This window comes from Schistocerca serialis, chromosome 6, assembly GCF_023864345.2.
Source record: "Schistocerca serialis cubense isolate TAMUIC-IGC-003099 chromosome 6, iqSchSeri2.2, whole genome shotgun sequence".
In the NCBI taxonomy this organism is placed as follows: Eukaryota; Metazoa; Arthropoda; class Insecta; order Orthoptera; family Acrididae; genus Schistocerca; species Schistocerca serialis.
The window spans coordinates 413,636,126-413,651,335 of NC_064643.1; the positions used below are offsets into that span (position 1 = coordinate 413,636,126).

The following is a 15,210-nucleotide window of genomic DNA, read 5'->3' on the forward strand; positions in this document are numbered from 1 at the left end:
ATAACCACTGAAACATTTGTTTTTAAGAGAGCTAAAATTTTAAAATCTCATTTGGTCAAGTAGGATATAGTTGAATTTTGTCAAACTTCTCTGGAAATGCATTTTTTAAATATTTTAAGCTGTCTTCTGAGGAACTATGCAAATATTAGTTGTATGCTACTGAAAGGAAAAAGTTGTTGAAAATGTCTGCAATTTTGGAGGTATCTCTGATCAACACATTATTTACATTTAACATAACTTCCTCATTTGCCTGATTAGTTTTTCGTGTTTCACTTTTTACTATGTTCCATATAGTTTTTATCTTGTTATTAGAGGCATTTATTTTTTTCTTGAAAATGAATACATTTAGAGGTTCTAATTACTTCGTTTCGAATTTTACAATATAATTTGTAATGCGATTTAGCTCTGTAGTCATCATTTTCCCTTGGCATTAAGTACGGTCTTATTTTTGTTTTGCAAGATACTTTTATTTCATTTGTAATCCAAGGTTTTGAAACATTTAATCTATTTGCTTTGATTACTTTCTAAGGCCAGCAGTTTTCAATGTGACCAATGACCGTCATTTTTCATTTATCCTGGGTGAATTGTACACATCTTTCCAGTCTGTATTCCTCAAACAGTTTTTTATACTTTCAATTCCTGTTTCATTCATTATTTGTACAGTTTCCCACATCCTGTTATAAGTTGAATCAGACCCCACTATATTAAATGCAAGCAACTGGGCAATATGATATGAAAGGCCATTAAATCTTGGATGTATACTATTATTTGCTAGTGTAGTAGTATCTATGAAAATGTTATCAATAGCAGTGTTGCTGGTACCCATAACCCTGCTTGGAAACTGTACTAAGTGAATGAGATTATAAGAAGCGATAAGAGACTCTAGTATGGATCTTGAGTGACTATCCTCCAGAAAACTTAATATAAAATCTCCACTTAGTATGATTTAATTACTTTTAGAAGTTAAAAAATTTAATACTCCATTAAGCTGTTTAGTGAATAACTAGAAACTACTGCAGGTTGGGTGGCAGGCAGCGGAGAGGGGAGTAGTGGAAAAGGAGAGAAATAGAGAGAAATAAATAAAAAATAAAATAAAGTAAAATAAATAAATAGGAAAAACTAGGTGTGGTGGTGGAATGACAGCTGTGTAGTGCTGGAATGGGGACAGGGAAGGGGCTGGGTGGGTGAGGACAGTGACTAACGAAGGTTGAGGACAGGAGGGTTATGGGAATGTAGGATGTATTGCAGGGAAAGTTCCTACCTGCGCACTTCAGAAAAGCTGGTGTTGGTGGGAGGAATCCATATGGCACAAGCTGTGAAGCAGTCATTGAAATAATGGGTATCATCTTGTGCAGAGTGTTCAGCAACAATGTGGTCCACATGTTTCTTGGCTACAGTTTGTCGGTGGTCATTCATGAGGAAAGACAGCTTGTTGGTTGTCATGCCTACATAGACTTCAGCACAGTGATTGCAGCTTAGCTTGTAGACCACATGACTGGTTTCACAGGTAGCCCTGCCTTTGATGGGTTAGGTGACGTTAGTGACCAGACTGGAGTAGGTGGTGGTGGGAGGATGTATGGGACAGGTCTTGCAACTAGGTCTATTGCAGGGGTATGAGCCATGAGGTAAGGGACTGGGAACAGGGGTTGTGTAAGGATGAATGAGTGTATTGTCTCTGGCAGAATAACACTGTGGGAGGGGTGGGAAGGATAGTGGGCAGGACATGTCTCATATCAGGGTACGACGAGAGGTAATCAAAACCCTGGCAGAGAATGTAATTCAGTTGCTGCAGTCCAGAGTGGTACTGAGTTACGAGGGGAATGCTATGGGTACCTGCATGGCACCATCCTATGCCAACCTATTCATGGGCCATCTAGAGGAATCCTTCATAAACACCCAGAATCCTAAACCCCTCACCTGGTTCAGATTCATTGAAGACATCTTTGCCTTTGATTGTGTGAATAATGATGTTATGTTACAGAAATTACAATTCCATGTTATAAATAGAACAGCATATGAGTGGTTTAAGTCATATCTACACAATGGGAAGCAAAAAGTTTTTTTTTTATATATATAGTTTGAGTGATTTAAGGAAGTTTCCTACTTCATCTAACTGGGGTGAAATTACATCAGGTGTTCCACAGGGTTCGATCATGGGTCCCCTTCTATTCTTGATATCTGTGAATGACCTCCCTTCTTATCTGAAACAAGAAAATAAACTAACACTGTTTGCTGATGATACAAGCATCATTATTAATCCAGTAAAAGGAACTACAATAGAATATTATACAAAAGTTATTGATTGGTTATCTGTGAATAGGCTTGCTCTGAACTTTGAAGAAACACAGTGCTTCCAATTTTCTACTGCAAGGAATACAGTTCATTCAATAAATATAACACACCAACAGAAGTCAGTAACTAGGGTAGAGCATACTAAGTTTTTGGGTGTACATATAGATGAGAATCTTAATTGGAAAATTCATATTTTGGATCTCCAAAGTGACTAGGTTCAACAACCTCTGCAATCAGAATAATTGCTAATAAAATGTCTGACAGACAGCAGTAATAGTTTTAAAAATAAATAAATATATAGGTATAATACATGCATTTTGTGCCATTTAAAGGAAGGGGGTAAGTAAGAAAAATTTTAAGCTATTTTCTTTTTTTTTAAAAAAAAAAGAAAGTAAAAAACCTTGGTTCATGTCTGCATTTCTTATGCACTTGACACATTCCACATAATAATGGTTACCATGAGATTGATCAATGAAACATGTAACTAACTAGAAACCAATGAGTAGGCAAGTCTGTAGTGAGGATTCGATAAAATAGCACAGCAAGAACAGCCCAATGCCATTTAAAATGAACATGGCATATGCTGGAGGATGTGGAGCTATCCTTCTCATTTGCGGCTGACTGGTAATACATAGTGGAAAGTTACTGGACTCATACACTGGAGGACAGTGATTCAAATCCTAATCAAACCATCTGGCTTAGGTGACCCTTGTTATTCCAAAATCACTTGAGGTGGCTGACAGTATTTTTGCTTTGAAAGAGCACAGCTGATGTACTTCACCATTCTTCCCCAGTTTCAGATTGTTCTCCATCTCTGGTGACATTATCTTTGATGGGATGTTAAACCCAAGTATTACTTTCTTCCTTTATTTGCAAACTACAGCCAGAGCGTTTGCTCTAGAGACATGATAAGGTCTCACACTAGTAGCACAATCAGTGGTGTGAGATTAGCTGCAAACTCATGCCTATTGCTGCTGGATATGGGTGCAAAAGTTACAACATAATTTTCCATTGGATTATTGAGATCTGTAGAGATATACGGGTTACCACAGAGAGAGTCAATAGTAAGTTCATATAAGGTGAAATTTTATTGAATTTTTATTGATGTATGTACTGTAAATTGAAAGTATTAGTTATTGCATTATTATGTACTACTAATTTTGCAATTCGTACTCTTCATTTTTGAGAATTATTACAGGTGGGAGATCTTCAGTATGCATCCCCAGCAACTGTATCACGTGCTGGTATGGTTTATGTGGATCCAAAAAATCTTGGTTACCAACCATACTGGTCACGCTGGTTGTCAATGAGGACAGATGCAAAACAAAAATTGGCTCTGAATGAATTATTTGAGCGGTATGTGCCTGACGGACTTCGGTTTATACATGAAGGAGTATTTGGTTATGACCAATTTGCACCTCTGAAGACAATGATACCACAGACACCACTGAATATGGTATGGAATGAATAATTAATACATACACTACTTTAAAATGTCTTTAGTCATATTTATGTAGTATTTAAATTATGTAAGTGTTTGCAAACACATTTTTTACCAAGACATTCCTAACTTAGCTTATGGCACTGTTGGCACCAGTTAATACTAAATAGTTAGGTGGATTTAAATACATATTATTGCATAAATTTTGTATTTTATATGTCTTTTAAAGTAAATGAAAAAGTTTAGGGGATGTCATGCAGCTTACTCTATGGTATACATGATGAATATATAAAAGATCAATACAAGAAGATATTGCATCTCAGCAAAACTAGTGCAGCAAACAAAATGGCTCTGTTTGTTGAGGCTACATGAATTTTGCTGGGATAAACTTTTGCTACAGTGTTCATCTTTAGCACACCCTAATGTTTTTTAGATGACACTAGACAGTGTGGTTCTGAGGTGGAAGACTCACACGTCTCTCGCAGTTGACTCCTCGTATTGTGTGCAGCCGATTCTTTCAGTTCTTTCAGTTCATTCTTGGTATATTTTCATCTTTCAACACAAAGCAACATTTACTCTTTTTCTCATAAGTAAGTAAACTCTGACAAGCCAACTGGTGTCTTAAAACATCAGACTTGATAAAACACAAGTTCAATATCATAGTAATAATCCAATAATTTATGGACATCACATGCGGCCTGCCTCATGCAGAGCTAAGGTGTGAAAAAAATAAATAAATAAATAAAAGTCTCTAATATCAAGCGATTCCAATACATGAATGTACATAGAAATCTATATTTAATTGTTCATTATCTTTTTCACAAGCACCACAGACACTAACACATCAAAGAATATTACATAATTATTCCCTGAGTTTTCATCATGTCTTCTGTGGCACTGGCGGCAAATACCTGCCATCATCAGTGACTCGCCCTTCTTACAGTCTTCTAATAAAAAACTTCTGACCTGCACATAGAAATAAGTGGATCAATAGAAATGTTCTCACTCTCTCGTACTTGTACATAAAATATCGGGTGTTTGATACGGTTGAAGGCCAAGTGTTTCTAGAATTTACACCGAATTTCTTGTGGTGGTTGCTCATGTCGGCACTAATGATGCGTGTCACTATGGATCAGAGGAAATCCTCACTGGCTTCCGGCGGCTATCTGATTTGGTGAAGACTGCCAGTCTTGCTAGCAGGATGAAAGCAGAGCTCACCATCCGCAGCATCATCGACAGGACTGACTGCAGACCTTTGGTACAGAGCTGAGTGGAGGGTCTGAATCGGAGGCTGAGATGGTTCTGCGACCTTGTGGGCTGCAGATTCCTCGACTTGTGCCATAGGGTGGTGGGATTTGGGTTCTGCTCGATGGGTCAGGAGTCCACTACACACAACAGGTGGCTACACCGGTAGCAGGGGTTGTGTGGCATGGACTGGGCGGTTTTTTAGCTTAGATGGCTCTAGCAACTACAGAAAGGGCAACAGCCTCAAAGTGTGTGGAGCATCGTCCGGAAATGTGGGGACCAAGCAGCAATCGGTATTGTAATAGTAAACTGTCAAAGCTGCATTGGTAAAGTACCGGAACTTCAAGCACTGACAGAAAGCACCAAAGCTGAAATTGTTATAGGTATGGAAAGCTGGCTGAAGCCAGAGATAATTTCTGCTGAAATTTTTACAAAGGCACAGACTGTGTTTAGAAAGGATAGATTGCATGCAACCAGTGGTGGCATGTTTGTCGCTGTTAGTAGTAGTTTATCCTGTAGTGAAACAGAAGTAGATAGTTCCTGTGAATTATTATGGGTGGAGGTTATACTCAACAACCAAGCTAGGTTAATAATTGGCTCCTTTTACTGACCTCCTGTTTCAGCAGCATTAGTGACAGAACAACTGAGAGAAAATCTGGAGTACATTTCACATAAATTTCCTCAGCATGTTATAGGCTTAGGTGGGGATTTCAATTTACCAGATATAGACTGGGACACTCAGGTGTTTAGGACAGGTGGTAGGGTCAGAGCATCGAGTGACATTATACTGAGTGCACTATCCAAAAATTACCTTGAGCAATTAAATAGAGAATTGACTCATGGAGATAACATCTTGGACCTACTTATAACAAACAGACCCGAACTTTTCGACTCTGTATGCACAGAACAGGGAATCAGTGATCAAAGGCCATTGGAGCATCCCTGAATATGGAAGTAAATAGGAATATAAAAAAAGAGAGGAAGATTTATCTGTTTAGCAAGAGTAATAGGAGGCAGATTTCAGACTACCTAACAGATCAAAATGAAAATTTCTGTTCTGACACTGACAATGTTGAGTTTTTATGGAAAAAGTTCAAGGCAATCATAAAATGCGTTTTAGACAGGTACGCGCCGAGTAAAACTGTGAAGGACGGGAAAAACCCACCGTGGTTCAACAACAAAGTTAGGAAACTACTGCAAAAGCAAAGAGAGCTTCACTGCAAATTTAAACGCAGCCAAAATCTCTCAGACAATCAGAAGCTAAACAATGTCAAAGTTAGCGTAAGGAGGGCTATATGTGAAATTTCTCAGACAAACAGAAGCTAAACAATATCAAAGTTAGTGTAAGGAGGGCTATGTGTGAAGCGTTCAGTGAATTCAAAAGTAAAATTCTATGTACCGACTTGACAGAAAATCCTAGGAAGTTCTGGTCTTAACATTAAATCAGTAAGTGGATCGAAACACCATATCCAGACACTCTAGGATGATAATGGCATTGAAACAGAGGATGAAACACGCAAAGCTGAAATACTAAACACCTTTCTCCAAAGCTGTTTCACAGAGAAAAACCACACTGCAGTTCCTTCTCTAAATCCTCACACAAACGAAAATGTGGCTGACATCGAAATAAGTGTCCAAGGAATAGAAAATCAACTGAAATCACTCAACAGGGTAAAGTCCACTGGACCTGACGGGATACCAATTCGATTCTACACAGAGTATGCAAAAGAACTTGCCCCCTTGTGACAGCTGGGTACTACAAGTCTCTAGATGAACAGAAGGTTCCAAGTGACTGGAAAAGAGAAGAGGTATTTCCAGTTTTCAAGAAGGATCATCGAGCAGATGCGCAAAACTATAGGCCTATATCTCTGACATTGATCTGTTGTAGAATTTTAGAACATGTTTTTTGCTTGTGTATCATGTCGTTTCTGGAAACCCAGAACCTACTCTGTAGGAATCAACATGGATGCCGGAAACAGCGCTCGTGTGAGACCCAACTCACTTTATTTGTTCATGAGACCCAGAAAATATTAGATACAGGCTTCCAGGTAGATGCCATTTTCCTTGACTTCCAGAAGGCATTCAATATAGTTTCGCAATGTTGCCTGATAAAGTAAGAGCCTACAGAATATCAGACCAGAAGTGTAGCTGAATTTAAGAGTTTTTAGCAAACAGAACACAGCACGTTGTTCTCAATGGAGAGACGTCTACAGACAAAGTAACTTCTGGCGTGCCACAGGGGAGTGTTATGGCACCATTGCATTTCACAATATATATAAATGACCTAGTAGATAGTGTCGGAAGTTCCATGCGGCTTTTTGTGGATGATGCTGTAGTATACAGAGAAGTTACAGCATTAGAAAATTGCAACGAAATGCAGGAAGATCTGCAGCAGATAGGCACTTGGTGCAGGGAGTGGCAACTGACCCTTATCATAGACAATTGTAATGTATTGCAAATACATAGAAAGAAGGATCCTTTATTTACGATTATCGAGTAAAACTGAAGTGATATCAGGTGTTCCCCAGGGAAGCGTCCTGGGACCTCTGCTGTTCCTGATCTATATAAATGACCTGGGTGACAATCTGAGCAGTTCTCTTAGGTTGTTCACAGATGATGCTGTAATTTACCATCTAGTAAGGTCATTCGGAGACCAGTATCAGTTGCAAAGCGATTTAGAAAAGATTGCTGTATGGTGTGGCAGGTGGCAGTTGACGCTAAATAACGAAAAGTGTGAGGTGATCTACATGAGTTCCAGAAGAAATCCATTGGAATTCGATTACTCGATAAATAGTACAATTCTCAAGGCTGTCAATTCTACTAAGTACCTGGGTGTAAAAATTACGAACAACTTCAGTTGGAAAGACCACATAGATAATATTGTGGGGAAGGTGAGCCAAAGGTTGCATTTCATTGGCAGGACACTTAGAAGATGCAACAAGTCCACTAAAGAGACAGCTTACACTACTCTCGTTCGTCCTGTGTTAGAATATTGCTGCACAGTGTGGGATACTTACCAGGTGGGATTGACGGAGGACATCGAAAGGGTGCAAAAAAGGGCAGCTCATTTGGTATTATGACATAATAGGGGAGAGAGTGTGGCAGATATGATACGCGAGTTGGGATGGAAGTCATTAAAGCAAGGACGTTTTTCGTCGCGGCGAGATCTATTTACGAAATTTCAGTCACCAACTTTCTCTTCCGTATGCAAAAATATTTTGTTGAGCCCAATCTACACAGGTAGGAATGATCATCAAAATAAAATAAGAGAAATCAGAGCTCGAACAGAAAGGTTTAGGTGTTCATTTTTCCCGTGCGCTGTTCGGGAGTGGAATGGTAGGGAGATAATATGATTGTGGTCCGATGAACACTCTGCCAAGCACTTAAATGTGAATTGCATAGTAATCATGTAGATGTAGATGTAGATTATATGATAGCAGAACAAACACTTCTGTAAAATATCTGGGAGTATAAGTATGGAACAATGTGAAGTGCAACGATCATATAAAAGTAATTGTTGGTAAGGTGGGTGCCAGGTTGAGATTCGTTGGGAGAGTCCTTAGAACAAAGGAGGTGGCTTACAAAACACTCGTTCAACCTACACTTGAGTATTGCTCATCAGTGTCGGGTCCGTACCAGGTCGGGTTGACAGAGGAGATAGAGAAGATCCAAAGAAGAGCGGCGCATTTCGTCACAGGGTTATTTGGTAAGCGTGATAGTGTTACAGAGATGTTTAGCAAACTCAAGTGGCAGACTCTGCAAGAGAGGCGCTCTGGATTACGGTGTAGCTTGCTGTCCAGGTTTCGAGACGATGCGTTTCTTGATGAGGTATCGAATATATTGCTTCCCCCTACTTATACCTCCTGAGGAGATCACAAATGTAAAATTAGAGAGATTCGAGTGTGCATGGAGGCTTTCAGGCAGTCATTCTTCCTGCGAACCATACCCGAATGGAACAGGAAAGGGAGGTAATGACAATGGCACATAAGGTGCCCTTCGCCATGCACCGTTGGGTGGCTTGCAGAGTATAAATGTAGATGTAGGTGTAGATTCATTACATCTACATCTACATCTATACTCCGCGAGCCACCTTACGGTGTGTGGCGGAGGGTACTTATTGTACCACTATCTGATCCCCCTTCCCTGTTCCATTCACGAATTGTGCGTGGGAAGAACGACTGCTTGTAAGTCTCCGTATTTGCTCTAATTTCTCGGATCTTTTCGTTGTGATCATTACGCGAGATATATGTGGGCGGTAGTAATATGTTGCCCATCTCTTCCCGGAATGTGCTCTCTCGTAATTTCGATAATAAACCTCTCCGTATTGCGTAACGCCTTTCTTGAAGTGTCCGCCACTGGAGCTTGTTCAGCATCTCCGTAACGCTCTCGCGCTGACTAAATGTCCTCATGACGAATCGCGCTGCTTTTCGCTGGATCATGTCTATCTCTTCTATTAATCCAACCTGGTAAGGGTCCCATACTGATGAGCAATACTCAAGAATCGGACGAACAAGCGTTTTGTAAGCTACTTCTTTCGTCGATGAGTCACATTTTCTTAGAATTCTTCCTATGAATCTCAACCTGGTGCCTGCTTTTCCCACTATTTGTTTTATGTGATCATTCCACTTCAGATCGCTCCGGATAGTAACTCCTAAGTATTTTACGGTCGTTACCGCTTCCAATGATTTACCACCTATGGCATAATCGTACTGGAATGGATTTCTGCCCCTATGTATGCGCATTATATTACATTTATCTACGTTTAGGGAAAGCTGCCAGCTGTCGCACCATGCATTAATCCTCTGCAGGTCCTCCTGGAGTACGTACGAGTCTTCTGATGTTGCTACTTTCTTGTAGACAACCGTGTCATCTGCAAATAGCCTCACGGAGCTACCGATGTTGTCAACTAAGTCATTTATGTATATTGTAAACAATAAAGGTCCTATCACGCTTCCCTGCGGTACTCCCGAAATTACCTCTACATCTGCAGATTTTGAACCGTTAAGAATGACATGTTGTGTTCTTTCTTCTAGGAAATCCTGAATCCAATCACAAACCTGGTCCGATATTCCGTAAGCTCGTATTTTTTTCACTAAACGTAAGTGCGGAACCGTATCAAATGCCTTCCTGAAGTCCAGGAATACGGCATCAATCTGCTCGCCAGTGTCTACGGCACTGTGAATTTCTTGGGCAAATAGGGCGAGCTGAGTACAGTAATATCTCACAAGATAATTCTTTATCTTTTAACAGTACATCTCCTTCTACTAATAACCGTGCATATTTTACCGCAATTATAAAACCTAAGCCTTTCATTCCATTTTGGAGTTGATTGTTTTCAATCTCCAAAAATTCATGAGTACCAAATTTTTGTTTTCTATTCCTCTTCCAATCGTAAATTACAGGTGTACGTAACTCATGAATACTCTACAGCTTTGTTCTTACTTTACGTACTACTTTTCCTAAGTATGTACTTATTCATTGTTTATTGTAATCTGGAGGAATTCTGGGTAGAATAAAAGTGATCCCTTCTCCTGACACTTGTAAATCTAAAACTTAAAAATGCTAGTGCTGCATAGAACTCGAACCTACCAGACTCATCCCTTTAAACATGTAGCTTCTGTCACGATACTGCCCTTTTTCCCTTCAGGAACAGTACCTATATCTTACATGGGTTGATCCCAGGAGTACCTTTTCTCCTTCCGTTTTGGTAGGTGTACCCCTTTCTTATTCCTGTCCTGTGGTACAGGTCAGTCCTCTTCTTGGTGCCCCTGTCTGCGCAGTGTAGGTCAGCCTTTCATAGGTCTGCCTATCTACCCTTTTTCTCATTCAATAAATGCCGAGTGTGCCCTCCATATCCTTCTTGAGTAGACCTCCTGGTTCATTGCCCTGGCATACATCTTTGTGAATACTATTCTTAAATATTCTCTGGTAAAATTACAACTCTACTTTACACCATAACTCTACTTTCCAATACTCCCCCTAATACCTTAGAGCCTCTTTCACTCCTCACTCCTACTATATAGACAGGTATCACGCCCACACAAAGTAGATGCTATGTCTACCTGTATTTACCAACTCCCAGTAGATACTCTGCCTTTTCTCAAAGGACTAACATGGCACTTGCATTGACTGTTATTCTCCTGTCTTTATATACATGTAAATATATATTTGAGAGCAACAAAAAAATAATTATGTAGAACCATCACATATCAAAAATGTTATATGTGCATTTACTCAGATGTACATATATCTTTATCAACAATGTAATATGTGCATCTACTCAGATGTTAAAGTATATTGTTGTGTGTATGTAGATGTGTGTTTGTGTATCCTGATACTTTGGCCTACTTATATGAAATAAGTTGAAGGTTATTGGAACCCCCAGAAAATAAGGACTTCAGCGATAGAAGTATCTGCATATGGAAAGAGGGAAAGATAGACTGGTACTCAGATGAGAAGTAAGAAAGAAAAAGTGGAAATGGTTGCTAAGATCAAAGAAGAGAGAGAAGATAGCCCCAATGACAGGAAAACCCTTCCCAATCCCTTTCCCAGGATCCCTATTTCTCCCGTACTTGACCGAGAGGCCGGAAGAGGTATGATGTTAAATGTCTCCTACAGAATGGACATTCTCACCTTCACCTTCGAAGCCCTTGAAGAAAAATCTTAGCAACATCTATGGAACTGCAAATGGTGAAGAATAAGTTACACTTGTCTGCGAGGTGGTGTGTGTGATTAGTGTTAGTCATGCTTGTACTTACACTACCCACCCCTTCCAAAAGTGATACATACCCTCCCATTTACATTACATCTCACAAAAGGTATAAAATATTCTATAAAAATAGAAAATTATACACTACAATCAAATAGATGTTTAGCTAATCACTTTACACTATATTTTACACACACATAAAATATTCTGTTCAGTTTATGTTGTCTAGATATCATTCTGCTTGAATAGTACCATGATATTATCTTTATACTAGTACTATATTCTATTTGTTTCATTCCATGTTTAGAGATCACTGTTTATCCATGATTCTCTTAAATAGGTCTCAATCTTGTACTCATATCCGGTTTCCTAATTACTAACATTATAGGATAGTTTAAGAATTGAGGAATAGATTACAGACTAGTTGAAGAATTGAAGGGAATTCAGTGCTCACTCCGCCCATTAACACAGAACATTAATGTCCCTGGGAGACAGATGTGACTCCGCCCAGATCCCATGGATCTGACATTAACCTCACTTGAGCAAGTGCAAACCAGTAATTCTCATTAAATTTTGTGTGAAAGTCTCCCCACGACAGAAGAATCACCACTTTACTAGGAAACACAACATTAGGTAAAGTTATTTTATTTTCTACTGTGTCAAGGACAAGTTTGAATTCTTCACGCAAGTCATCCATAACCTTGTTAGCATCATTAGGTTTGGAAAAAGCAACAGTCACAACATATCCAGAGATTGTTTTGTTGTTGTGGTCTTCAGTCCTGAGACTGGTTTGATGCAGCTCTCCATGCTACTCTATCCTGTGCAAGCTTCTTCATCTCCCAGTACTTACTGTAACCTACATCCTTCTGAATCTGCTTAGTGTATTCCTCTCTTGGTCTCCCCCTACGATTTTTACCCTCCACGCTGCCCCCCAATGCTAAATTTGTGATCCCTTGATTATACTCTCGGAAATTTCTCGATCAATAATTAGCTCAAATGGTTCAGCCAGACTACTTGCATTTATCATGTCCAAGTTGGTTAATTTTTCCCTGATATTCCGTCCTACATTATTTACTCACGAACTAGCAATGCGTGTTATAACACCTGGGATTTTCAATTGAATAATCGATATTAGTTCCTTAGGTCACTTCGAAGTATTCATTTCCTGTCTTACAGAATTAAATTTAACATTACACACATTTTCACAAGAATCTAATTTTTCATTAAGATCAGGTTCTTTATTATTATATTTGATATCACTTTCAGTCTCCAAAGTAACTACGCCATCGCATCGATTACTAGATTCTTTGCTTTGTGTGTCTGTTTTGACAGGCAACAAACCTATATTTGTCATTTGAATATTTAAAGTTTCATTCTGTCTCTGATTAAAATCAGTGAACAGTTGATTTACAAGAGTATTCAAAGAAATAGTGATTTCACTCTTTAAATCTAACTTCAGAGTTTCTACCTTTATTATTTAAAGAGTCAAATTCAGTCTTTAATCAAACTACATTTGCTGCTTGACTGTTCAAGGTTTCATTTTGAGCATCTAATTTTTCACTTAGAGTGGCTGAATCGGCCTTCTGGTCATCCAACTTAGCACTTTGGTCATCTAATCTAGCATTTGAATGAGTATTTACTGAGTCTAACTTTAGACTTAGTCCTTTGATTAAATTTGCCACTTCAGTCGAGTCTGGCATGTCCCTGTTCACTGTCATGGCCATGGCTGGTCCTGAAGTTTGTCACTGTTCTTGATCCATAATTTTATTGATCTTAGACCTAGTAATCATCTAAAAGAAAATTCACCACTTGAGTAGAATAATTATAATAACAGTTTATCATTCAACCGTCCCCTCAACTTTTACCAAATAATTATTGGTTTTCACTCACCCGGCATAGAGTTCTAGCTGCCTTGGTGAGCAAATGTGTAATCAGTGCAGGTGAACAACACTGGCACCAGTGACGTTGAATGTTGGTTTCAGCCTCATCAGCGGTGAGTGGACTAGGAGTCAGCACCGGTGAGCAGCAGCTGGTGCAGTCTGCGTCGGTGGCTGGTTAGGCCGGTATTACACTATCAGATTTCTTTGTCCAATATCTTTGTCCAATAACTTTGTCAAAGATATTTGATAGTGTAATAGGGACTTTGTCAAATGTCATCCAATATTTGATCAAATCTAGGGCCTCGCTGTATATTTGATCAAAGAAACCGCTTGTCTGCTGTTCACTGCAATGTGACATGTTACCACATGGAGCGCTAGCATCGCTGCAGCGTTCTGTCGTCTGTAGTGTTTTTATAACCATTGCCGGTAAATACAATTGATGTGTGCCAATAACTACAAAATTAATAGAGATGTCTGAAGCTGATGAGGCGCTTTACAACGTGAGGCACCCTGAATACAAAAATAGATTAAGAAGATTGGAGACCTAACCTGACCTGACCTAACCTAACCTAACATAACCCTCTCCTGTAGCAAGGAATCGGAGTGTTATAGTGAGCCTGTCTTCTGAAGATGTAGCAGTTCTTAAGTGAATATTGTGCTTTGTGATATGAGGATACACTTCATTGAGCACATACAGAAATGTATGCTCATCCATTCTTAAGTAATTGATGTACAACTTGACGTCTTCCACTGTAAGCTCACGTAACAAGTCTTGTTGAATGCTTTTATCATGTCGTCGTAAAACCCACGGCTTCACCCAGATTAGATTAGTTTTTTCGTTCCATAGATCCGTGCTGAGGAGATCCTCGTGGATGTGGAACATGTCGATTTTTTTAAGCTGAAATAGCAATACTAATAGTATGAATAAATACAATATATCATTTGTTTCTATTAAAAATTTCGCCAATGGAGTAGAAGGAGTTGGCCAGTAGTAAGTCTTTCAGGCTCCTTTTAAACTGATCTTTATTTCTAACTAAATTTTTTATGTTTGCTGGCAAATTATTGAAGATGAGTTTTCCTGAGTAGTGGACCCCTTTTTGAACGAAAGTAAGTGCTTTTAAGTCCTTGTGCAGATCATTTTTGTTCCTGGTATTGTATGTATGAACTGAGTTGTTTGTTGGAAAAAGAGATATATTATTTACGACAAATTTCATTAAGAAGTAAATATACTGAGAGGCAGTAGTTAGTATACCCAGTTCTTTGAAGAGGTTTCTGCAGGAGGTCCATGAATTTACTCCACAAATAATACGTATTACACGATTTTGGACCTTGAAAACTTTTGTTTGACTTCAAGATTTACCCCCAAAATATTATCCCATATGACATTATGGAATGAAAGTATGCAAGCTTTTTCAATTTTATGTTGCCTATGTCTTCTAACACTCGAATTGCAAATACAGATTTGTTAAGGCCTTTCTGCAGTTCTGTGGTGTGCTCCTCCCAACTGAATTTATTATCAAGTTGTAATCCCAGGACTTTTAAGACTGTCAACCTCGTATGTATGGTTCCATTCCCCCCCCCCCCCCCACCCCCCCCCACCCCCCCCACCACACTTCTTTTCCGCATGTGCACACAATGAAATT

The 15,210-nt window shown here is 39.1% G+C and overlaps 1 protein-coding gene across 1 annotated transcript in view; it reads left to right on the forward strand.

Moving 5' to 3' along the window:
* The window catches only part of LOC126484896 (dynein axonemal heavy chain 10), a 1,141,797-nt gene that overhangs the window by 500,647 nt on the left and 625,940 nt on the right, over window positions 1-15,210 (forward strand). Inside the window, exon 29 of the mRNA XM_050108495.1 lies at window positions 3,491-3,748. Coding sequence (XP_049964452.1) covers window positions 3,491-3,748 — 258 coding nt within the window. The remainder of the gene's footprint in view (window positions 1-3,490; window positions 3,749-15,210) is intronic.